General features: G+C 40.2%; 1 protein-coding gene across 2 annotated transcripts in view; it reads right to left on the bottom strand.

The window, feature by feature from the left end:
• Positions 1-27186, bottom strand: part of LOC144537651 (voltage-dependent calcium channel subunit alpha-2/delta-1-like) — a 99760-nt gene that overhangs the window by 44103 nt on the left and 28471 nt on the right. For both annotated transcript variants that reach the window (XM_078281432.1, XM_078281431.1), the window contains exons 4-6: positions 10841-10900; positions 7060-7095; positions 6207-6342 (exon numbers count right to left, since the gene is read on the bottom strand). In XM_078281432.1, the coding sequence (XP_078137558.1) occupies positions 6207-6342; positions 7060-7095; positions 10841-10900 (232 nt within the window). The remainder of the gene's footprint in view (positions 1-6206; positions 6343-7059; positions 7096-10840; positions 10901-27186) is intronic.

Here is a 27186-nt window from a genome sequence, read left to right as displayed (position 1 = left end):
AAACAGATCCATCTCTGTGGCAATGTTTCTGTTGCTTGCTCGAGGTCACCATGACAAGAGGAAGAAATGAGTCTCACAGCAGCAACGCAAGTACCAGTAAGCTCTATTTGTAAGGTGTGGTGCCATGGCCTGAGAGATATTGGAGGGGAGGGTGCATGTGTTTGTGTGTCTGTATACTTAGAGCAACAAATGTGGATATTACCAATTCCTAAAAGAATGTCAGTAAACATGTTTTTCTTCACAGATGGAAAAACACTACAAGATAAATAATAAAGCAATGTCGATGAACAACATAATGAGTGAACAGAGAAAAACGGGAGATGAAATGAAGAACAGAGGGAAGGAAGCCACTGGCAGTGGTTTTCTTTGAATAATTACTTTTAATCAGCTGGCACTGAGCAATGGTGCAGGACTTGTGTAACATGTAACCTACGCGTAACCCATATGTAACAGGTACATGTAGACTAGGGTTGGGCATCATTTAGATTTTTACAATTCTGATTTCAATGCCGATTCTTCATTTCGATTTCCGGGTCTTATCGATTTCAATTCTTTAAGGGGTGGAGTTGAAACTGGTCACATGCTTATTTCACAGATAAGAGGAACATTGTCTTTCGATTCAATGATGATTTACAGTTTCACCGGGCTTGTTTAACCACACTTTAGAGCGCCACTTACTGTGCTCCATGGCTGCAACACAACAAGCACCTAGAAGTACGATGGCCGCTACGGAAACCAAAACTTGCTCATGTTAAATTTGGAACCAATGATCGGATTCAAAACCAAGTTTTTCAAACGATTCCAGACGATTCCAATAAAGAAACGATTCCATTGGAATCATAATTTTTTAAACGATGCCAAGTTGGAACCGGTTCTCGAAGCCCAATCCTAGTACAGACATGTACATATTACTACATATAGGTAAGGGTAAAAATCGAATCAAATGTGGGCCCGAGAAGTAAAAGAAGTAAAAAAAAAAACAGGCAAAATTAACAACATGTTCCAGCTTGCAGTATTTTTTCCACCTTTACAGGCGTTATCTTAACGGCTATGGCCACCTTGGTGACGTAGGGATTCGCAAGGCTAGTTTGTGAATACTGGAGCTGACAAGCTAATGACTTGCAAGTCGGGAACATGCTAGTGCCTGTCAGTCACAATAGCTCTAGCTTTTTTCTATTTTCTCAGTATGTAGTTTTGTTCTCCGGATTGTATGTACTTTCACTAAATAAAGACTTTTTTTAATTGATGAAATAATGCAACAAACAAAAAAAGGGTATAATTCTGGATTGAGTGTCAGAAACATGTAACAAACCAAACAGTTACTGCAAAAGTTGAAATAAAGACTTACTATAGGTGGGGGGAAAAGATCTCAAAGCTAGCAAATTTGCAAACTGCCAGTTGAGCTTGTTAGCTAACGGGGACAATTATTATAATTTAGACAGCTTGCTATTGCTTAACAGTGCAAATTTGTGTGACAAAAAAGTTGAACTTGACCTGAAAAATTTGTGCGAATTTACTTTGATCCCAGTAGTGAGTAAATGGCAGTGTGACTACGCACTTAGTCTACAAATTACAGGTATACGTTTGGTTGTGGGTCTTTTATTAACAGGTTGGGTCAGGTCCAGAATTGATAACGGTAACAGGTTGGTTACAGTACTGAGCTTTTTGGGTCTGGTCTCGCAAACCTGCAAGACTCTGGTTGGACCTATTTGAGGTTTGTAAATGTTGAGACACTGAGTGGTCACCATTTAAAACAACTAAAAATGAGAACTGATATATGTTTGCTTCAGATGATAATATATTCAGCAATGCCCAGCCATGCCGTCTTCATAAATCGTTCTATTCAAAAATCACAAGTGAAGACATGAAATAAAAGAATGATTCATGGGGCGATAAGACATGGGAATTGAATATGGAAACAAAACAACCAGTACTACTAAATATTCCCTGTGAGGCATGCAGATGCTTTCAAAAACAAATCAAACAGGATTCTGCCAGTGACTGATGAGGGTGATGGTGGTGAGGATGGAAAAGCTGCGCGGTGTCTTGCCAAGCGATGCCCTGTGGTGTTCCCTGTCATCAGCTAGCTGGTGGCTGAAACTGCCTGTGCATTTGAAAGTAATTACATGGTGGGGGCTGAAGTGGTGAGAACCTGCAATCATTGTATCAGAAGGTGCCCTGTACTCGATGATACTTCGCCACTCACTACTGATTGTGACATGAGCACCAACGGATCCTTTTTGCAAGCATTTCCACAGCACTGAAATACAATCTCCCTCTAAAAAACTAAAACAATCCCCTAATATTTGGGGCAACATATACTGGTAGCGTATGTCATTCTTATTATTTTCCATTAAAGACCACAAGACACATCTCTCTCCTACATCCCAACATTAACACCTCAACTCTCCAGACAAACAGCAATTTAATGCACTTAAGAGTTGCATTGTTAAGCACCTTTAAATTCCTCAATAACACAAATTCTCGCCAATCATTCATTCATGTTTTTAGACGTTTTTGAAAAATTAGATTTCTCTCATTAAGCGATATCGATAGTCTAGATTTTAGTTGTTAACTAGTTGTAAACTTGTAAGCAGCAACTTGGTCAGGAAGCAAATTATTAGAATTGCTACACCACACATTGTATGATATGTCAACACCCAGTTGATCCTGACTCGGATAGACTCAATCCAACTTTATCTATTTTTACAAACAGGAGTGGCCGAAGAATTAAAGACAATGGAAAAGAACGAAACGCGAAAAACGGCAGTAGTGAATCACATTTCAATTCCAGTGATGTAAATATAAGTGTGTGCCTATGGTAGTGATGTGTGAAGACCATCTGACAAATAGGTGATCATTTGGTATTGCCACAGGAGTGACGGCTTGAGTGTAGTTATCATGTGAGTGTTTATGAAAATCACCCAAGGCAATGAAGGTGTAGATTTAGAGACACGCAACACACTCATAGTGGCTATGGAGAGAAATGACACCAGCACACACACACACACATATTTCTGTAGCATGAGAAAAGGTGTTGAGGTGATGAAGGTGAGCAAAACCCATTTAGTAATCTCCCCTGCCTTGCGATCAAGAGCAATTACCCCCAGTCAAGTCTTTTTACGGCTCACGAAATAGGACATATATCAAGTGGCATAAGAGTGCAAAAAAATTAAAATAAATATAGTTCTACACTGTGAGCTTTGCCACAGGGGCCATGACTTCGATACAAACACGCTCACATACACAGTGTCACAGCATCTCAGCACGTCACAGAGTGCGTGTGTCTCGGGCTGACGCGTGCCACACAGCGTTGATGCAAACGGGCATCAGACGAGCTTAGGATCTCCTGCCAAGGCCGCGACGCCCTCCCCTCATCTCCTCTTATCGCATACACGCCAATCTGCCCAATGAGCAAGAAGACACGCATACGCAGCCATGAGATCCATACAGTAGGTGCATGCAATGTGACACACATGCTGATTCTCACACCCTAGGTGTTTCTTTCCCTCTCTCTCTCTCAAACACATTCACACACACAGACAAACTCTGATTCATCTCTAGTGTGCATGCACGCACACACGTAAACACGATAATGAATCCCAGTCTGACCACCCACACTGGATCAGCAGGGACAAAGGATTCCACTCAGAAGGACTAATGCGGGGGACAAAGACAGTAGCACATTTGTCTCCACACACCTCACTATTAATATGCTTAATAAAGTGGAGCGAGGGATGAGGGGAGGGTGGAGTGATCAAGGGTGAAGGAGTAGAGCTATTGAGGAGAAGGACGGTAAGGAAGAAGAGAGCAAGGCGGTGAGGAGAAATGACAAAAGGGCAAAATAACTAGGGGAAAAGGTAGGGGTAAGGAAATAAAAAACAAAGAGAGGAAAAAGAGAAAGAGAAAGAGCAAAGTATGAAAAGGGGTGGGCGTTGTGGAGGAAGTCTAGCGCAAAAAAGAAGATGATGTTGATGACACATCTCTCCTTCAGCAACAGTAAAAGCCACAAGGACGCCAGCCTTGTCTAGACAAAGTCCTCTAATCAAGTAACCAGTCCTTCCTCCACCTCCACACAACAAGATAGAAAACCAGGGGGTGTCTAAGTATGTGTCTCCTTCTAAACACACACGCACACACACACACACACACACACACACACACACACACACACACACACACACACACACATTGCCATGGCAACGCTGACAGTGCTGGCCAGTCGGAGTGGCAGCCCGTCCTTGGAGATAGACATAGAGAAATAGAGGGGGAGAGAGGGAGCACCAACACCATCCTAGTTTAGCTACTTTGCTAACTAGAGCTCCACCCAGACCCCACCCTCCACTACCTGCCTGAGAACTGGAAAAGATCAGACAGATCCACACAACCTATAAGCCAGAGTGATGCAGCAAAGGGACAGTTAAAATATGGAGCATTAAATGGTCAGTTAATCAAAATTACAAAAAATAGATAATAGGCCACCTTCTATAGTATGTGATGCTATTCCAAAACACTTTCTGTCAAATTCAGCAAATATCTCCTCATGGTCACCTAGCTCTTTATTGTCTGTTTGCACTGAAAAAAAAACCCCAGTGTTAAAACACAGCTTTGGCTGTGTAAATGGAAAACAAACATGAAGGAGTGCACGAGCCACAAAACACTGTTCCAGCCAATCAGAATCTAGAAAACCACTAGCGGTAAAGAAAAATGAAATACGAAATAAAGGATATGAGCAGATTTGATCCAAAAAAAAAACATAAAATGTAATGTACCAAAGCAGACCCTGCTCATAAAGTTCATATCATTTATTGAACCAATTGCACTGTATGGTAGAGGTTTGGGGACCATGTAAATAACAAATTGTGTACATTTTGAAAAACATCCAATTGGGATCCTGCATATAGACTACTGGAGAAACTCTAAGGAATTCTTGTAATAAAAAGAACTGCCATAAACAAGAAAGAATGCAAGGCCATATATAGTTACAGAAAGAGAGCAAAAGACAAACTGATAAATCACACAAGGAACAACCCCTTCTTCAACACCCAAACCCGCCCCCGCCCTTTGATTATTATAACTGTTGCTTGTAAAAAATAACTGAGTGCATTTGGCCATTTGACAATGACAAAAAATATCCGCACAGTCAGAGGCCTCAGAGGCTCATCACTCTGCACATTTATAGTCCAACTTATGTGGAGTTACTCACTCTGTAAGGACATTAAAGTCATGTGACTGAGTCCATTGCATTTAGCAAACCCATTGTGACGGTCATTACTGAAATTGACAGTGAATGCTCAATCAATGCCAATGAGGCAATTAGCTCATGCCTGGGTATAAGGAAATATTTTAACTGTTTTGATGCCTGCTGAGTTTGTGTGTTGTTAAATGCAATGTCATGTTAAGCAGCGTGCAAAGCCAATGATGTAATGTTGCTATACTAGATTTCTCTGAACTGAACTGTGTCCTCTTTATGCAACCCTCCATACTACGTGTCATCAGTTTTGCAGGTTTTGCAACTAGATAAAACGTCAGGGGATCACTAAAGTCATTATGGTTCATCTTTGGGAACCATGAATATCTGTACAAAAATTCATGGCAATCTATACAAGCATTACGAGAAAAAGGGGATAACAAAGTCAGATTCTTCCTCTGGGGACCATGAATGTCTGTAGAGATTTTGATTCAATCCAACAGTCTGGGACAAAGCAGTGGACTGGCCAACAGACCAACAATGCAATCCCTATAGCAATATTGCTAAAATGGCTAAAAACACTATGTTCACTTTGTTTATGATGAAAACAATGACCAAGAAAAATTAACACAGTAAAAGAAGCAATGACAACAGAAAAGCACGGATGTACGTTTGTTATAAACACACCAAAATAACTGAGAAGAGCTTCAAGCAAGTACAAAGCACCCACAAAAAACCTATCATTGACAAGAGGGGGCTAAAGTGTGCTGGACATTGGCTTGTTGGCATTTGAGCTATATATAGACTAGAATGGCCTAGCGTTGGGCGGCTGAGCTCTGTATCATGGGAACGTACTGTAAATACTGGACATAGTGATGACAGGGAGACAGAGAGCAAGGTGGGACATGGTGGTTACAGTGTATTACTATTTATAATAGAGGGATGTGTGGCCGATATGAGACAGATTACTGTACGCCTTTTTCTACTATGCATGTGTATGTGTGTTTCAACTTACAGCCTTCATATATGTCCGTAGGGATGTGGACGGCAGTGGTGTTGTACGAGACGAGTCGTTTGAAGTCGGGGTCTATCTCAAAATCATCTGGAAGATATCGGTTCTTCCTTCCCTTTCCATCCTCTGTCTGATTAAGCTGCACAAAAAGGGACAAAACAGCAGAGCCTTGAGTTTCAAAACTATCCTGCAAAGGATTGTATGGCTTAAGGGGGTCTGTGCATGTGTGTGCACCCTCGGTTTGTAAACATACTGTTTATGCAGTTTCTCGTTACTGTGAATGACAAGGTGTCAGTGTTGGGTATTCACTGAAATGTCACTACTGACAGATAGAAATTGAGAAACTTAAAAGTTGTAGGAAGAGAAACATAAACCCAGGCGTCCAGAGAGATAGAGAACAGAGAGCGGTTGTCAGTCAAATACAGAGTGACATTAGTGTGCTGTGGGTGTGTGGTTCCTTCCCACTGGGACAGTGGAGGGGCATTAGATGATGATCCCGGTTTATGAGAGCAGACAGATGACGTCTGAGGCCAGGGGAGGCATTCAATGTCTCACGCATACTCATGTGTTTATGAGTATGGGGCCCAAAACATATACTGGTGATATGCATGAAGGCAACTGGTTATACGTGCATGCATACCTTCACATGGTATGGATATAACATAATTAATTCCTACACGCATACAGTGACTTCTTTTCACAGATTATTACAGGCTATCAATAAAATCTGTGATCAGGTTCGTTGCCATGGTGATACTCTCTGGAGGACTGGATTGCTTGTGGCGTTTTATTTGAGAATTTGCATCTCTAATTACACGGACAAATTATCAAAATAGTGGGATCAAGTTGTACTTACGTCATCTTTGGCATTGTAGTAAACCATTTTGTCGATCTGCAAAGAGATTGAAAAAGAAACAGAAAAAGATGACCAATGAATCACAGTACATATATTTAACAAGTAACTTAATAGCAAGCTAAAAAAACAGCATTTTACTGCCCTTTCTGGTTGAAAGTTTGAATGTTTAACACAGTGGGTAAGAGTGGCTTTGTTGCACTGGTGACCGCACCCAACAGTGATGTCACAGTGTACCCAGAGTATACTTATACATCACTGCAGGAAGGTGAGAAGCAAAAACAATATTTCCAGCAGTTAAGTTGCTGCTAAAATCCACAACTCAGTGTACAAGCCTCGAAATGGGTGCCAAAATGTGTCCAACCAAATATCAAATCCCACTTAATTATTCTGTCTCTTATACTACATTTCCTTTTTTACTTCTTTGTTAGAAATAACAAAGATAAAAGTCCCACTAGAAGCCGTATTCAAGTTTGCTCTAAAGATTACATTCAGGGAAAGCCTAGGCAAGGTACAGTACTTTGTCTAGGACGAAAAAAGAATGTGATGGATGAACTGCCTGACTGTTGCAGATGCTAAAGATCCTGAGTCTGTAATCAAATCTAAAAAGATGACATGAAGGAAGTAAAGCTATCATACTTGTTTTTTTGTTTCGGTTACATCTGCAAGTGTGAATGTAATTTGAATCTATATTTCCTTGCAGGGCAGCAGTGTGTGTTTGACACTGAGGATCAGTGAAGTAAGTGGTGTTGTTTTGCTCTCACACTGCTGGGCTTCCTGTCAGTACACAGGCTAGGAGGGTGCTAACGAGCTAGCCTAGCTGCTGACAAAAGGATGCCCTGGAGCCACAGAGCTGGTTCACTGACTCCCACCAACTGCCTACCAATTCTGGAGTTGCAAAAGGGATCGGTGACTTCTCCTGTCACTGTAACCTTAGTTTAAACCGTTGGCAATTAGTACACAACAGGCGATTACACTGTGTAATCTGTGCCAAAGGCTAGCATCTGCTCACTGTTGTGTTTCTGTTGAGATAGATATATCAGGAGATGTGCAAGTTAAATTATTTGTGCAAAGAGTAGGTGTAGTGAACATATACTGATATGCACATGCAATCAAAAAATATACACACTGATAAAAGGAGACTGCCCCATGATGTTCTTTTGTCAGATCATATTACTGCGGACAATGTGCACCTTAAGAAGTGACGATAACGCTAAGGTCACACCCCCGCACCCCTCAGGGGAGGCTACTACTCGCAAGAACACTTGATGTGTGAGAGATGGAGAAAGGCATGTAGGCAGGGGAAGGTTTGAGAAACAAATAAATGATTTATGCTATTACTTATGTGGTATGTTGTGATGGGTGTTGTGTACTGCCAAAACAGAGTGTTTGACATCTATATCTATCTTCTGGAAGATGCTTGTTAACATATAGCAAGCCAATCTCTGCCAGGTGTAACTGCAGTTCATGTCTATATTTGTAAAAACCTAACCTCAATCTGACTCATTCAATATGCCATCCACTCACTGAAAAAAGTTATGGTGCTTTTCTCTCACATTCACAGCAGCACCAACACTGTTCTGTCAATGGAGTCGTAAAAAATGTCCTTTTTCTTCTCAAATGAAGGTTAATACGGGTTGTGAAGTATCACATTTAATATGTTTATATTTGACAGTGCCACCTTCAAACCCACTCTTACATAAACATGAGATCAAATCAGAATGCAGACTAGATGTACCAAAATGCAGAATTAAACACAAACAATGTAATCAAATTGATTGATTGTTTAGAGTAGCTGGATACAGCTTGTATTCTAATAACAAGTGTAAATAGGGCCAAATGCAATATATTACACTGAGCAGGCACACAGTTGTCACAGCTTTTAAGTGTTTAAACTCAGCAGGGAGATGTGCCCAGTAGTAGTGTCCCAGTTATCAGAGGTGACAGAGGCATGCGCATACAGACATACATGCTCCAGTTGGTATTTCAAATGATTTACTATGATACAATTCCATCCAATATGTATACATGTTTGAGAAGGCCTACTTTGTGCATTAAACTGTGGATGTGTTATTTCAAGTAATTGCAGTATATGCAATTGCTTTTTGGCTTCATGTCCAATATTTTAATTGAAAAGGAAACTGAAATGAACACTTTTTAGGCACATATTATTGTGATTTACAATATATTCTTTTAAATATGTACATGTGTCAAAGCCAAGGTGGCATCAGTATTGGTTATACTGGTTTTGTAGAGGCTTGCATTGAATATTGAATAAATGGCTTTACATAGAAGAAACAGAAAATATAAAATGCCCACATCCCGAGTTAAAATAATTTCTGTATGTCATGACCGGCATAAAATCAGGCAGCTTGTATGTAGAAACATACAAACACGTGCACTCAGATTAGACTTTTGGCCGATGCTAAAGGCTGATATACAGTACACAAAAAGACACATATGCTCTGTGTTCAATGAAAGTACACACAGGTTCATTCAGGGCTGAGCGAAAGAGGCTGAGGCAGACACAGCACTGTCTGAAGTTACACTACAGCTGTGGTTACACATACAAGACCATCACATTCTCTTTCTAACATAACAACAACAATGCTAGAGCTGTCCAGTGATGAGATTCATATCTGTCAACTGTAGAGGCGACAGGCCCTGCAAAGCTCTTATCTCTATCAAAATAATACAAATCTCTGAAGCCACTAAACGCCCTAGTACATACTCAGAAACAACACTAACAGGTTCAAACAGAGGACATATCAGGATGAATTTACTATATTTGTGCAGAGCGCTGAGCTTCCGGCATATCTATAGCAAAACTACACAGCTAGTGTACCAGAGAACATGACTTTATGCTCTCAGTAGTCAGTCCCTATATCACCCCCTATACCTATTTACAATGCTGGGGAAATGTTTAATTGATTCAGGTATTGCAGAAATCCCTGCAACATTAACCAAAAAATTAATTACGTTAACTAGCCAGGCATCCAGGGCCAAAGGAATATCAAACTCAGTGAGTAATAGCGATAAATGAATGTATCCCCAGAAAGGATATTTCCTTTCCTGTTTTCTCAGTGCAACACAGCATGCAAGACGTTGAATAATGGGAACTTTTAATGGAAAAGATCATTAAGGAGTGTCAAATAACACTGAAGAGTTTTTTTAAGGTAATAGGCTAAATGGGAAAGTTGAATTTCTTTGAAGTTCTTCCGCCACAGTATGTACACGATATCATTTGTTAAATGGCTGCCAAGAGTGTGAGGCTTTTCTGATTGCAAAGCAAGGGCAGGAAATTTGCAATTTGCATTAATTACGAAATGGTCGGAACTAAAACACAGAAGAGAGAGCTGCATTGTAATTCTTCATTACCATTGTGGAACGGGGCACTGCATTCACTGGACCAGAAATCGGGCAAAGTAATTAAATGGGTAAAATAATAATGTGTCATAACATATTATGTTTTGCACATTCCCTTCTAACATACTCTTATTACTATGATTAATGGACAATATCGGAGTAAGCAGTGCATGCGTTTGCTCATCATAAGTTGTTTCTGCCTATAATATAAAATAATGAAATTCAATCTGGTATAGTCATTACAGCACTACTGTCACTGTAATGAGATTTGCTATCCAATTATTACAATCATATTAGATCATGAATAACATGTCTCTCCTCCCACTCCTCTTATGGAGTTCACGGCACCACTTGATCTGTGTTGTAATGCAGCCAGTGTTAATGAACATATCACATCGGGCTCCAGCCGTTCACTCACCTCACTGTTGTCCCTCCACTCATGCTCCATTTGAAACTTTTCTGCTTCTGTTGCCAGCCTCTAAGAGAAGACAGAGGAAGGAGGAGAGTGTAGAAGGAGAGGGGAATACAGTATGTTAGATAATGTTTAATATGTTTTTTGGCCCGAAGGCTACATTACTGTCAACATAGCTTTGGCCCCAACTAGCACTTTGTCCAAGGTTGACAGCTTTTTGCATTAGCTGATTTAGAGATTTGAAAAGCCGTGACCAGAAAATATGGATAATTAAATATCAGAACTACATGTGAATTCATGACATTTAACCCTATGGCAGCTCAAGGAGGGTACAGCTCACACAGGAACAGTGCATGTTCTAGGGAAAATACCTAATTTCCTCTCAGCACCTGCAGGTATGAATTAGGAGTAGCTGTGTGACACAATGTTGTGCTAAAATTAGACTCCCACCGAATCCATTTTTTTCCCCCAGATTTGGTCGTAATGACTGGGTTAATGGGTTTATAATGGGCCCAGCTTTTAATCTGTACCTGGTCCAGAAATGCACTCTACTACTAATTTCCCCTGGGAAATATCAAATCCTGCTCTTCCTGCTTAAGTGTACGGCACTACGGGTTTCAAGTCACACAGAAAGAGCAGAGACTTGATGGGGGCAAAGGAGTTAATTAATTAATGAAATGAGAGGAGGAGGAGAAGGAGAGTTGAAACAATGAATTATTATATTAATTTTGCGGTCGCAAGAATCAGAGAGGCAGAGCAAAGTCTGATTGTGAATCGAAGACTGGGATATTAGTCACAGTGTTTGGGCACCACATCAGAACTGAAACATGACACCAACTGTGCATTTGTCTTTGTTTGCAATTTTGGAATCACTCATCAAAAAGCATTACAAATCTTAAACCACTTGGCTGATCACTGTACCCTCACAATAAGACAATTCATGTGATTAACAGCCTGGTGGTTGAGAAAACACAAAAGGAAAAAACCATCAATCATCTAAAGTGACTCCAAACATTTAGTTGTCCATAAAATGCACATTTCCAAAGCAAGAGTGCCAACATTTTGCATCTTGATAAGATAGCCCCCTCCTTAATGCATAATCAATTGGCACGAGGCAACATTTTGATAATGAAAACTCCCTCCTGCAGATCTGGCTTCAGTTTACTCGTTGTGCCTGTACACCATGCCGCCAGATAATCCATGTCGGGGGCTGACACTCTTGTGGTCTGAAACACGGTTACCTCGACAGCCACTCAGTTCTGTCAAATTAGGGGGGAAATGTAGCAGCAACTGTCACAGACAGTTGGCCTCGCGGCTAGCAAAGGAGCAAAGCTGAAATAGAGATATGTGTGTGTCCGTGTGGTTAAGGAAGGAAAGAAAAGCGTGACTGCATTTTAAATGCTAAACATCTTTGTTGCAAGAATGCATACATCACTTAAGGGAAAAAACTAATTGGGCTACATTTAAATGTCACGTGTGCATTCTTCTATTACAACATAAACTTTTTATTTTCATGACTCTCCATACATCCACACACAAGCATTTTTTTTTTTGCAATATGGCTCTTAACAGGTGGGTTATTGTAGTCTTTTTATTGCACATGTACAAACGCAGTGCCTTTGCAGACAGTTGCCAGTGGCTCCAAAGCTCCATTGACTAATTGGGAATATACTGCCGGTTTCTGGTCATTTTTGGTGGAAAGACAGATTGGGGTGTGTGTTTCAATCAATCTCACAAACTACTAACCAGATGCTGTGGTCACAAATCCATTGATGGTGATTTGCTCTGGAAGCATATAATATATATAATGTAATTATATATAATATAATTGGCCAATAGGTTTGTGTGTATTTCTGAAGTCCAAACAACAGCAATTTGGAAAGAATTGTCACCATATTCACAGGTGAGTGTCAATAGTCATTACAGTCACATTTATTTAACAGGTGTTTTACACCAAGTGCATTTCAGCTTTGCTTTTCAGTCATCCATGTCACATTTCTAAGGGAAAAGATCCACTTCAGTTTTAATAAACACACACACACACACACACACACACACACACACACACACACACACACACACACACACACACACACACACACAGAGGATCAGGCATTCATTTATCATACCTCCAAACTCAGAAGGGCTGAAAAAGGTGACACATTTTATACAGCCAGGCGAACACAATTCGCTGATCTTACGTTACCACATGAACACATGTAAGATGATATGTCAGAGAAAATGGGGTGCAACACGAATCCACAAAGTTGTGATGCCAAATTCCAAATTCAGAAAAAAAAACTACAGCCTATTAATGAGCTGTAAGTAATGAGAATAAATAAGCCAACAAATAAATGGTCTTGCTAATGAGCTGGCGTAACGTTTTATCATATCAGCAAGCTGCTATAGAATGACTAATGAGAGCATATTGCAGAGTTACAGAACAGATAATGAAGATGATCTACACCGTATGCCTGGTTCATGCTGTGATGCATGAGAATAAAGAGTCAGCCTGTGGTTTCAGTTCCTGTTTGGAGAACTTGGACACATTTAACTCTGGTGCCATGTTTGTTTTATGTTGGGTGAGGGAGAAAGCTTATGCTTCCTTATTGTCAAATGCACTTCAAATGCGCAGTCATTGGGGTACCTGTAATTGAATATGAGGTATAAGTATCAGATAAGTATTAGAAAAAGAGACAGAAAGAAACAACAGAGAAAACTGGGCTGTATTACAAACAAACAATGAGCAAGTGGGAAAACATGTTTAACAAGCTGCAAGTGACCACTTCAAACAGATGCCCCATAAATCCACTGTATGCACACACTTGCATAGAATGAGTGTGTGTGTGTGTGTGTGGCTTCTGTTTGGAGAAAATGAATCACGTCCACTGTAATGCCTCAGTGCCTCACTGTAAAATCTCCTACTGACGTCACTACATGGAGATCCAAATGGATTTATCTTTGCTACAAAAAATGTGTTTTCTGAAGAGCTTTTCACATCTAGCGCCCTATTTTAACGATCTAAGCGCACGGCGTGAAGCGCATGGCGCAGATGCGTTTAGGGCGTGTCCAAATCCACTTTTGCTAGTTTGACGGTGTAAAAAAGGGTCTGTACGCCAGGCGCATGGTTCAAAAGGGTTGTACTTAGTGTTTTCATTAATGCATAGGTGTGCTTTGGGTGTAACATGCAATACACCAGTCATCTCCCATTCCCTTTAAAAGCCAGGCGCGTTTGTACCTTGGCGCATTGCTATTATGAAGGAGGATTTGCACCGTAATATTTTTATTTGTAATCTTTTGCATGTTTGTGTGCTGCTGCGCTTCCCTGTGTGTGAAAGAAGCATAGTGTGTGCGCTGTGCATAAGCCTAGGTGCATTTTACTAATTTGCTGTTAAAACAACAATGAAATGCTGCGCTATTGACTTTAGACCAGGTTTTTGTTGGTCAGTGGCACGATCACTTCCCGCTGCCTCAAGACAGCAATACGCCAAGAATTCACCTGAACACACCTCCCTGTAAGACCAGCACGCCCATGGGCGCAAAGATGGGTGCAGGTGCATTTGCTATTTAAACGACGTGGGCGCTGGACGGGAAATTGCAAGATAGGGCCCCAAATGTGTAAATATAAACTACATCATTTTATGTATAAAATCGAGCCAAAAAGTACTAGTAAATACACATATAAGTAGTTCTATCAATGCAGAATGGTACATTTAAGTGACAGACATTTGTCCAACAGCCTTTTCATGAGAAGATTAAAGAGAAAGAATGTAACAAACAATTAGTGATCCATGTGTGTATTTGTTTATAATATAAACACATGAATCCAGTGGAGACAGAAAGGTACCCTAATCTCTCTAGCTCTGTTCTCAGCACCAACAAATTGCTTTTGAACACAGTTTTTTGGATTTGTAATGTAACATTTCTCACTGTTTTGTTTATGATGATTGGGGGAGAGTAACTGGCCTTCCAGTGATCAATCACAGCTCTCACTGAAGTTATAATGTGGGACAGATTTGTCAAATTTAGATGAGTCTTTATGTCTAACTGCCCGAGGAGGGTTTGAAGGAATGGAGAGAGGGAGGGCTCAAAGAAATGAGACATAATATTAACTGGCTTTCTCACACACATACATGTACAATACACAAATCCACCTCAGCTGTGAAAAAGCATCCTTTATGTCTGCTATGTAAGAGCACTGGGTAATTGGTTCAAAACACTTTTTGCATTTTGTAAGCAAGAGATGTACTGTGTAAACACACACTCTTGCTTTTCTGACACACGTTCCTGGCAGTGTTAGAGAATCTAGTCCTGCCATGACAGAACACACACACTCACGCACGCACACACACAGAGAAACACACACACACACACACACACACACACACACACACACACACACACACCTGCCATCTCACTGATGTGCAGGGAGGCACAGGAGAGCTGAGGAAACATGAGCATCTGCTGTTGTGACTGGCAGCACTTTAGTCAGATCTATCCTGCTCAGCCTGTAGGGAGCCAGGAGGAGAGTGGTGAGAAAGAACAGGGGGAGAGAAAGTGATACATTAGCACTTTCAGCCACAGGCAGACTGGCACAAGTAAGAAAACAACTGTACAGTACAGTAAGCGCATGCAAGTTGATGAGTTAACCCTACTTACTACAACCCTGGTCTTTTAAACAGGAAATAGCCCTCACCAACTTCACAGGAAGGAACTTGTTAGAGACTGGCGCTAGTCTCGCTATCCACTGCTGCTTGCTGGTTTGACAGCTACACTTCCAGTTGAGCACGCTATCTGTGCACCAGCTGGCTGCAAACAACGTCCAATTACAGCTTTACCCGGCTGCAACGTTGACATGGCAGCTCTGCACACGCGCGGGCACATATATATTTTATATATATATATATATATATATACACACACACACACACACACACACACACATATATTTTATATATATATATATATATATATATATATATATATATATATATATATATACACACACACACACACATACACACACACACACACACACACACACACACCTATAACGACACACAGATTTAGTGTATGTCAACATGTCATGAAGTGCATAAGTACATAATCAGAAGATTGTTTGATGCCTCCTTTAGCTCCAATTTAACTGTGAGACAGTGTTTTGGTAAGTGTTTTGAGTGTATTTATTGTCAGCAATCATTTCACACTCCAATTTGTTTCAGTTTCAGGGCTTCATCTCACTGAGCTGTTGTTGATATATCAAGCCACCAAAGAAAAAAGATATATTTCTGAATTCTAAAGACAAAAAAGTCAACAAAACAATGTCAACTATCATTTTCCATGTTGCACGGAGACACATGTATTCTGTAGCACAGCTGCTACTGTGTATGCCTGAATGGGACTGAATATGACAGAGAGACAGAGAGACAGAGAGAGAGAGAGAGAGAGAGAGAGAGAGAGAGAGAGAGCAATAATAAGCGAGACGCATCAAACGTACACTCCCTCTCTGTATGCATATACTGTACGTCTGATACATTTCATGTAAGAAAACCGAGCTGACAAACACAAAGCTGGAGCCGCAGAGACACACAGAGTGTGTGACAGCTGGGCTGACAAAAGCAGCCAGCCCACAATATATACACACATACACCCACTCCAGGAAGTGGTGAATAATGAGTCACTGGTGGCCAAAATCCATCTCACTGATTCAACATTTTTTGCAACATTATAAATATATTAATAGTTTTGGAGACAGAGACTATGTTTGCACAACATTACAACACACCAAAACAAAGTCACTTTAGCTCAAAAGCACGACAACCTGAGCCTTACAGCAGATATAGGAGCTACGTTTGAGGATCTATGATTGACACACAGAGGGGTTAGCCATTTTGGCAGCCATAGCAGATCGTAATTTAAATGTGACAGCACCACTCCTAGCAAGACAGCATGTAAGTGCTCAGTATGATTACAAAAGATAAGATAAATCCCCCAGGGGAAAGTCACATGTTACAAAAGCTCAAGGATTGGCTAACAGAAAAAGAAGGATTTGAATAAAATCAATAAAAATGAAATAAGAAATTGGGGAGATGACATTAATAAATCTATATAAATATATACATCACAATACGTTATACTGTGTAAGTGAATTGTACAAATATTTGTGCAATAGAAATCCTGTAATGCAACTCTGACAATTATGATGAATATATAAATAATCAAACAATACAGTATTATTATTATAGTGATTATTATAGTGATTTAAGTAATATAGTGCACTGTAAAATAAATGTATGGCCGATCTTTTAAATACATTTGAAAAACATTGAAAATAATCATAATTTGTAGTTTCTTTCTTTCTGTGTGTGTTCCATAAATACGTCCCAATCCCATAACTGATTATGAGCTCCAATAGTAACATAGTGCCCTTCACTGTGCAATTTGTCTGTGACTGAAGGAGGTAATATTTCAGTGACTCAATACTACTACCAATATTAATCATACAGATCAATCTGCAACAAGCTAGTTACTCTGAGAGGCCCACGTTAGCCCGGGATGCCATCAGCATAAATTACCTGGCAATAATAACCCCTAGGCGTTTGACTTGAGTAGATAATTTATGTTGTTTATTTGAATTTTGAATTCATTCAATCCGCACTTCGATGAAAGATATGCTTGGAAACGACATCATTGTGTGAAGTGACTAATTGCATAACAGGCTCTCTTCAGAATGTCATCGGAAATAGAACATTATGGAAAGTTATTATGGCATATGATGTTCGAGTACAAGTGGATATGCACTCATGGGGAATTGGACACGGGAAACTGTTATCACTTTATTGTACAACTTAATAAAATAACGTGTGAGCCTCATGAGCCTCATGTGTGTTTGTGTGTGTGTGTGTGTGTGTGTGTGTGTGTGTGTGTGTGTGTGTGTGTGTGTGTGTGTGAGACTGTGTGCCTACTCTGTGATTAGGGCTTTAACAGCAGTGTCTAATGACTAACAGCATGTCATCCAGTGTCGCTTTAATAACGCACTTCTAGATACTGGAGCTCAGTGACTCCTCTGTAATTACGCACCACTACATAACACAACATTTAAAAGAGCTCAATTCAAAAGCTCAAGCTCTTTCTCTCATCCTTTTTGGACAATTTAATGAACATGAATACTACTAGAGAGCCAATTCTGTGTTTAAAGCATGCATGAATGAAAGTTTTCTCATTTTGTTTGCCCAGAGTGGAAAAGAGAGAGAGAGAGAGAGAGAGATGAGAGAGAGAGAGAGAGAGAGAGAGAGAGAGAGAATGAGAAGTGATTCTTTTTTAGGAGTAAGGAATCTGTTTATGATGCCCATGTTGCTTAGCGACCAAGGTGTCATGGTTACCTGCTGCATCCGTGGTCCATGCACTGTGGAAAGCAAAAGCTCCCATGCGATGGCAACAAAAGAGACCTGCAACATTTTGTTCATTATCTTCCCATTGTAGTGCAGGCCATCTTTCTCCTCAGCTATTAAGGCTCAACTTAAACCTTCCTCCCTATGCCAATGCCAACAGCCCACTCACAATTAAGAGATACTATCCTATCGATGGAGACCCACGCTGAGAAAACCAACGCAAGAAGCCAAGGTTGGAAAACAACTGTTATTTTAGTTTCAAAAATGGCCACCAAGTGTGGCTCAGATTCTGATGGGCAGCCAAAGCCTTTTTGGATCTGCTGCCAAAGCGCTAATGCATTCCCAGTCCTGAAACAACCCACACCAATCAATATTCAAATAGCCCAGTCCTCAGCTGGCTGTTGTGGTCCTGCATTGTATCTTACCCTTATGCTCTCCCTTTCACTCTTGGGTGGTCACTTTGTTTTTCTTTTACTTTACTTAAGAAAAACGTCTCTTGAAAGAAAGACCCTCACTCTCTTTTATTCCTTTTATTCTCTTTCTGTCTTTGATTTTAATCTGCAGGTCAGTCCGCTCTCTTCTGTGCAGGCAGTTTGCTTTCGTCAACAAACATCCCTCAAGGTGAGTAAAAAAGTATCAGAGGGAGTTCCTTGAAGGCACTCGCACAGAATAACCTTTCCCTTGTCCCTACAAGTCAGCCCTCTTTTTATCTTATCTATCTAACTATCTTGAGACAAGCTATCGGATACTCCCCCTTTGCTTTTTAATGTCAAAAGTAACGATTGTAAGGATTTTACGTTTACAAGGACATACAAAGGATGTGCCAATACTAATGCAGTCATTTTAAATTGAAACAACTGCAGCAACATTTCAGATGTAAAGCAAATTAAAAGTGAGTCAGTAGTAAACAACATGTATCAAGATCAGTGATGAAAGTAACACATAACAGCAGGACGCAGCAAAGATGGTTACGTTGCTAATAGGGCTGCACCCTAAAAGTTGAATATTTGCGTTAAAGTCAAATATTTTGGTTAAAATCATTTTGTTAACGTTAGGTCAAGTCATCCTGTCCGCTCGGCGAAGATGTCAGTGATGGGTACAGGCGGATGCAAAACCGAAAACCCAGGGTGAGTCTGACTGAGACAGAGGCAGTTGCCCGGAGGAAGAGAGACCTTCCCCAGTCAGACTCTGAGATAACGTTATCTTCTGCCTTCTGCTTAGAAGTGGTGAATTTACAGGTCACAGCAATTTACTGGCTTTTGATTCATATCTAGTGTTGGAAAAAAAATGACCTTAGCATATTGTGAGTGAAATGTTCTGAGTAAATTTAAGTTGGTCTTTTATCGTGTAAAAAGGGTAAAAATGGAAGAAGTGAAGCTGTATGTGCTGCCGTTAATATTGGAGTCTTGGTTCACGCTGGTTCAGATTACCCTCGGCTACATTAGTCTGCACACATTAGCCCGGAGGGCTAACTTTGCTTATTTACATCATTAGGTGTTTGACCAGTTGAAACACAGGGTGGCTTTTAGGCAATCTGAATCCAGCACGTGGATGGCGGAGGCCGCCACCACCAGTAAAAACTTATATACAGAGATAATTACTGATATAAACGTACTGACTGGCTATTGCAGAAAAATGCCGACAATAAACAGAATCAAAAATAGGGTTTGATTTCATGACTATATTTTATGATTATAACTTTAGTTAAGATCTAATTCAGGCTACGACAAACTACTTTTTGTATCAGTGTTTTCTGTAAGGTATTTGCTCATTATTCGCTGATTTATTACGCTGTGAAAGATATCTTAAAATAAGACACTAAATTTAGTGAGGTTTAAGATTATATTTAGATACAAATTATTTAGAGATTTAAAATGTAGTGATCAGCCTGATACTGACTCAATTCTTTTCCCAGAGCTAGAAAGGAGTGAAAATACCTCAATCTATTGGCAGAGCTTTCTCTCAAACATATTCCTCCTTTTTTATTATAAATGAATATATCTGGAGATCTCTGCCCGTGTCACCGTTGGAAGAAAAATGGCCTATTCCACTGGGGGAGGTTAACCACAGGCCCCCTAAAAATTTGGATTGGTTAAGAGGAACGGTTCAATAATTGATGAGAACAGAGTCAGAGGAGTCAGAGGTGGCTTGGATATCAGAGAGATCTACTGTCAAAGCGGGTTAAAAAAAGCCCAGGTCAATGTAATGAACAAATGGACTAAAGGTGTCCTGAGTGAATGTGCCATATATGTGAGTTGATTCACTATTAATCAACAGGCCACAGCTACATGTAAGCTCGGGATGGATGTAATGATGGAGGCAATTGGAGCAAAGTACAACGGAGGATGATCTGAGTCGCAGACATACAAAGAGACAGATACTGAGTGGAGGAGGAAAAAAAAGCAGGGCAGCAGTGTGGTGAGCACTTTGGTCAGTTTCTATGATTAAGTCAGTCAGTCATGGACGTTTATTCACAATGGAGATTGGAGATGCGTCATTCCTTTTCAAATCCTTTTTTGTTAGGGGAGACTTACTATCTGCTACTATTTGTAGCTTTTTCCTTTTACTTCCACATGTCGTCTGGCTGATCAGATCACATTCAGATCACAATGCATTCTGCGAGCATTTAGACATTGAATTAACATGCATTTTTACTTATACAAATAGGATATCCAGATACAAATTGCTTGTTAATGTCAGGTGTAAATGGGTTCTTAAGTGTAAGATAAAGGTGCCAGCGCAAGTAGGTGTGAACCACTAATTCCTGAAATGAGAGGTGCAAATGCAATCCCGTAAAAAACAGGCTGAAGCAAGATGAATACTGTATTAGAAGAAATAAAGTATCAAAAGAGCAATTTCTGGTTGCTTACATGTATGGTAAATGGTAAGCTATGGTAAAAAAAGATGATAGATAGAGACAACAGACAAGACAGAGAGAAGGGATCACATTTTAAAGCAAAACATTTTCTTACTTTAAGAATAATTTATCATCCATATTCAAACTCTGCCACACACACACACACACACACACACACACACACACACACACACACACACACACACACACACACACACACACACAAAGGGAAGAAATAAGAAAAGACAGAAAGGGAGAAAAGAGGAACTTGGGGCAAGGCAAAAATAGGAAAATGGGAATCAGGACTGACAGAGAGTCAGGGTGAAGTTATGGGAAGGGAAGTTAAGAGGGAGTTACTGTATGAGCAATGAGGGTGTAAGGACAGGGTTGGCGGAAGGAATGAAAGAAAAAAGACACAGAACAGGATACATTAAATACTATGTGACAAGAATGGAGAAGGAGAGTGATGAATTTAGGGATGTGAACAAAGGCTCAGAAAGGTTGAAAAGTTAGGAAAGGTGATTGCACTTGCGTGTGTGAGCATAGAGATCCCCAGGTTGGCTACAAGTGGAGCCTGGGTGTCTGTAAGGTTCAGGGACTAATCTCCAGAGTTTTTTCAGGAGTGAAATTAAGCTACGACAGCAGCCGCCTTAAGAATATGACTCATCTTCTAATGTATTAAAGAGATCACACACACACACACACACACACACCCACACACACACACACACACACACCACACACACACACACCTCTAAAAAACTAAAATAATCTCCTGAGACTTTCAGGGTTTTTTGTCTGAGGTGGGTAAAAAGTGTTGCTGTTGTCTCTGCAGTGCGTTGGTTTCTTTCCTGTTGGAAAATCCAGTTTCACTTGACATCCTTTTAAGGACAACGCACACTGAATGCACAATATGGTGGCGCAACATGAAAGAGTCAAATTCTTTGATCGCCCATGAGTGGCTTGGAAACAAAATTATTTCCCCAGTTGGATCACCAACGCTTTTGAAACATTAACTTGAAATGGTTGAAACAGACAGGTGAGGAGTGATGTTCCAAACACTGTATAAGAGAGAGAAAGCTATACATTTGCAGCCTATTATACCGTTACATAAAAAAATTGAAAAATGAAGGAAGACAGCAGATGTTATAAGAATTATCAATAAAACTGTACCATACCCCATACTCATTATGTAGAACTAAACAGCAACAAATGTTCTTTAAATATTGGTATGCTACCAGTGCACACTCAAACTCAACGAACACATATACATGGCGTATAGAAATCAACGTTTCTTGGACATCTTTGATGGACTGGAGACAAAACTTACAGTAAGCAGAGCGTAATGTGTACATTGATATATAAACACTCCACTTGGGCTTTGTGAAATAATTTACTGGAGGGAAGAAAATCAGCACCAATACCTCCAGCTATACTGACTGTGTACAGACACCAGCAGAGCAATACGTTTTAGCAAAAACAAACATAACTGGCATGAACACACTGAAATTATTTCTTTTAGACTTTTAGAGTTTAGTTGCGTGAAGTTGTTGCCCGACATCGGTGCCTCCTAATTGAGGGTTATTCTGTACTTCTGCTGTTGTCTGCGTGTACGTGGAAATATTGTAGATTGTATAGTGGATAGTAGCAATACTATTATAGTAGTAACAATTTGGAAAAAAAGAAGCAGAAATGATGATTTGGTAATAAAAATACAGGAAAATAAACACAGAAATATAATAACAAACTGGTGTAATGCTAATCTCCTACAGTAGCAGGGCACACCTCTATTCCCCCCTGACATGACTCAGAGTTAGATGAAGGGGTTTGTAATGGGGGTGGCTGTACTAGATTATCTACACTGCATTGTAAATTATATTATTTTGTAGGGCACAGGTTAACACTTGTGGTGTTACTTTAAATATAAACTTTATTTAATTATTTAATTTCATTGAAGTAAATATAGTATATTTTCACATTCCTGATTAGTCAAACTATATGTGTTGATTGTACACATACTGTGTTTTACTTCCTGTTTTGGCTCCAGACGTTTCCAGGGAAGTGAGCATTTTCCTCTCTCTGATTACTTTCATTGCTTTGACTCTATATGCGACCTTGTAATACTTTAAACAAATGCTAAGGGAAAGTATTGATCTATGTTTTGGAACTATATTTTTTCATTTTCATGCACATATCTGCTAATTATGGGAAGAGTTTGATGACACGTGTGTAGCAAGGCTGCTGCATTGATGCTCGTGTGTACTTTTTCTAAAGTTACAGTTGCAATTGCTAACATGTTGCATTAAACAGCTGAAATACATTTTTGAGAAGTGTGATTCTTGTCTTGCACACAACCCAAGACAGAGTTAGAGTTAGTATAATAAAAACATGATCTGTGCCATACATTTCTTTGCTGTGATGTAAGATCTGTCTCCCTCTAAGTAGCCACAGTTGCCAGCATTTGAGAGATTGCATGTCAAGGGAGCACCGGTGTCAAACGCAACAGCTGAATTGAGGTGACAGGATGGGCCGATGTCAGATTGACAGACTGCAAATCCAAGTGGGCTCCTGATTAAGTTAATGACAGCAGCCATCATTCTAATGGGATTGTGTTTCTTGACAATTGCTGGCAAACACGCATACTGTACAACCAGACACACATGCACACGCGCACACGCACGCACACGCACACGCACACGCACACACACACACACACACACACACACACACACACACACACACACACACACACACACACACAAATAAACACTTGCAAAGCATAGCCAGAGGGGTCAAGTTGCCCTATAGTAAAGAGAAATGCCACCAGTCAGTGAGGCAGTGTCTATCCTGCTTATTTCAAGCACAACACAGCCTGAACTGTACATCTGCAGGGGGTGGAAATACAGACAACTTCAGTGGGCTGTAAAATGCTTTGGCATGATGTCTTACAGTAGTCCATCCAAAATGTAAAAACACTTTGTTTGTGGTGGTGGGATTTTCCTAATTTTATAGATATGCAGATGTGACATAGTGAAGATTCAAAGGAAAAGAGAAAATATGTTTTACTGTTGTTGTATGTTGTTTAATAACATGATAACCTGACCACAGGTCTACGACTCTGCTCCTGAGCAGGCTTCACACAGGTCTCAGAAAAGGAGATTCTATGAAAAGTGAAAAACCATAAACATAATGTTAATACAGTATGTCATAAGTAAGAGTTGATTTCCAGAAAGATACCCAGCTTGGTTTAGACAATACTGGCCAATGTTTTCATCCAATATACTACTTGTCCAGTATTGCTACATTAAATGGAAAAGCATGATGCGTCCCAACTCAATATTAAAGTTGGAGTGCAGGACTTTTACAAGTAAATAAAAGTCTGTTACATTTAAGCCATTGCCAACTGAGTTCACACAATGCCGATTAAGCCTATCACTGCCAGAGGAAACTCTCTGTAGTTCACAGTGTGCACACCGGAGTTGTGGTGTATGTGGCGACATTCCTGCACTGGTGCACCTGAAGGATGTGTTTTATGTCAAACTAGCCAATGCTAAAGGGGGCAGGAAGGGGGGAAAGACCATAGCAATGGAGCAGCGACGAAGCATCAGTTAGGAGTATGGCGGAAGCTATGGTGGAAAATCCTAAGAAACGTCCAAGAAAAATTTCTGGAGTAGATGCTCCAGATAAAAAAGAAACTTGTTCATAGGAAGGAAAAGTAAAGTAAAAAAAAAGCAGGATAAACAGATATTAAAGCAGGAAATACACAGGTGGAATCATGACATTAATGGTGGCTGCATTCCATTTATGGTAGCCAGGTGAAGGGCTCTGGTATAGTGCATGCCCACTCACTGACATTGCTTACTGGGACACTGTTGAATAGAGCCATTGTTACTGCTATTATTTACACCTGTGTTTTCATGCTTTGGAAAATGTGAAAAGGGCCTGCAGGCAATTACTGTATTTCTTAGGTGGCTGTGATAATGCCATGTTTCCGCTGCTTCCATGCCAAATGGGTTTACTTATTGTTGTTATTGAAATGTTTATTCCTACAGTGTTCAGCTGCATTTTATGATGGAGATCACAATGTCAATGCATTATTACATGTCTACAGTAGAGGGAGCAGGTTCAGGGAAACTGGGTCTAAAAAATGCCAGCAGCAGTATCTCATCACAAAATAACTAGAATTCTGTGCAACAGTATCTGGACGTGGAAACTTTTTTAATGTACCACAGCGCATAGTAGTGCTGTGTGAACAAGAAGAGAGTGTTGCCTGTTGCATTGTGTACTACAAGGCCAAGATCTTAATGGATGGGGGAGGGTCTGTAATAGGCCTCTAATCTTTTGTATGCTGCCTCATGGGAGGTGTGGCTTAGTGCACTCATGAACTACCTACCACTCTCCCTCTACTCATCATTTCTCTCTCATACACATCAGGCCATTAAATTTCTTTCAGACAGAAAGCTATAACCTCTCACGCAATCTCTCTTTTACATGATCAATTCATGTTGTGTGTAATCAGCTCTTCCAAATGGAACAAGGGATGGAGTGAGAAAAGAGGAAGGAATGAAGGAAAGTGAGATGACAGGAAACCAAAGAACAAGGATACTGATGGTGGTAAGTCAAAGGGAGGGATTCATTACTGGACAGATTAAAACCTGTGCAGAGAAATAGATTAGTGTAGGTGGGGTCAAAAACATTACAGATGCTGCAGTCGTCCTTTGCCTGCTTCCTTTTCAATTCATGATTCAGCTAAGTGGACATAGCAACTATTTATGGTCTCTTACATAAATTGATGGCCATAATGCTGGCTCAACTCCACTTCATTATACAGAACACCATTTACGGTACAGTAGCTACCACGCCACCACAGAACATCTCTTCAATGCTAACACCGTGACAAGTAAACATAATTTTTTAGTGGAACAAAGAACATCAGCATATGGTGTGAAACTTAAAAAAAAATCATCCCTGCCTCCCTTGCTGTTATCACACTTCTAGCAAAGAGCTAAACAACTGCCGTTAACTCGCGCAGGTGAAAAACACAGCAGATGGTGTTAATAAAATGTAAGAACAGAGCCTGTAGTTTAATATCTCTATTCCGGTGCCATCAATTCACCGAGCAGTCATGTTTGACTCCCAAGGTGCGACACAACTACACCAAAAAGTAATTGTCCCTTTTCCCCTGGCAATTATTGGGATGTAAGAAAAACAAAATGCTTGAATGGATTGATGGGGTAATCAATGAGAATGTAACTATGGCAACAGGCTGTCAGGCTTTAATTGAATATGTATGGCTCTTGGAGCCAGATTGATCGAGACCGGGAGCGCCAAGAAGATCCTAATTTAGTTAATCAAATACTGTTACTCCACTAAGGTGGAGTGAAAGGTTGTTTGGATCACTTTAGCTGTTGTCCTTTGTAACTACATGCAAACAACCAGTGTTGGGGAGTAACGGAATACATGTACCGGCGTTAGTAATCAGAATACAAATTATGAGTAACTGTATTCCGTTACAGTTACAATTTAAATAGTTGGTATTTAGAATACAGTTACATTGTTGAAATCAATGGATTACATGACAATACTTCTCTGTTTCACGGTTTTATTCACTCTTTGAATAAATTAAGGCAACTCCATGCATTTCCCAGAAGCCCCAATATGAAAATGAAAAAATGAGCTATTTATTTGCATGATCAGTCACAGGAGTCGGAACCGGCACAACAGATCCAGGGCAGGAATGCCTTTCTATTTTGGAAATTCAAACAGCATTTCACATTAAAGAAAGAGAAGGGAGAACGAAATATAACTGTGCAGTGCAACCTCTGCTTGCCAGCAACCAACCTCCTTTCAGCGTCCAAATTACTCCACCTCCAACCTGAAGAAGCATCTTAAAGTAAGTTTTTTTTTTTTTTAATTAGCCAAGGGTAGTCGTCTGCTGTAGTTTTACTGGTCACCTTGCTATTTTATAGTTGACGTGCGACTTTACATTTTCCTACGTGCTGATTTACTATCCCCAGAGCCGTTGAAAGACTGACTAGCCCCGTTTGACATGCTAGCTAATGTTAGCTAAAATTAGCTCGTGGTAGCTTAGACTGCGGTTAGAT

This window comes from Sander vitreus, chromosome 23, assembly GCF_031162955.1.
Source record: "Sander vitreus isolate 19-12246 chromosome 23, sanVit1, whole genome shotgun sequence".
Lineage (NCBI taxonomy): Eukaryota > Metazoa > Chordata > Actinopteri > Perciformes > Percidae > Sander > Sander vitreus.
Note: the sequence above shows the minus strand (reverse complement) of the source record. Positions and strands in the feature narration are given on the sequence as shown.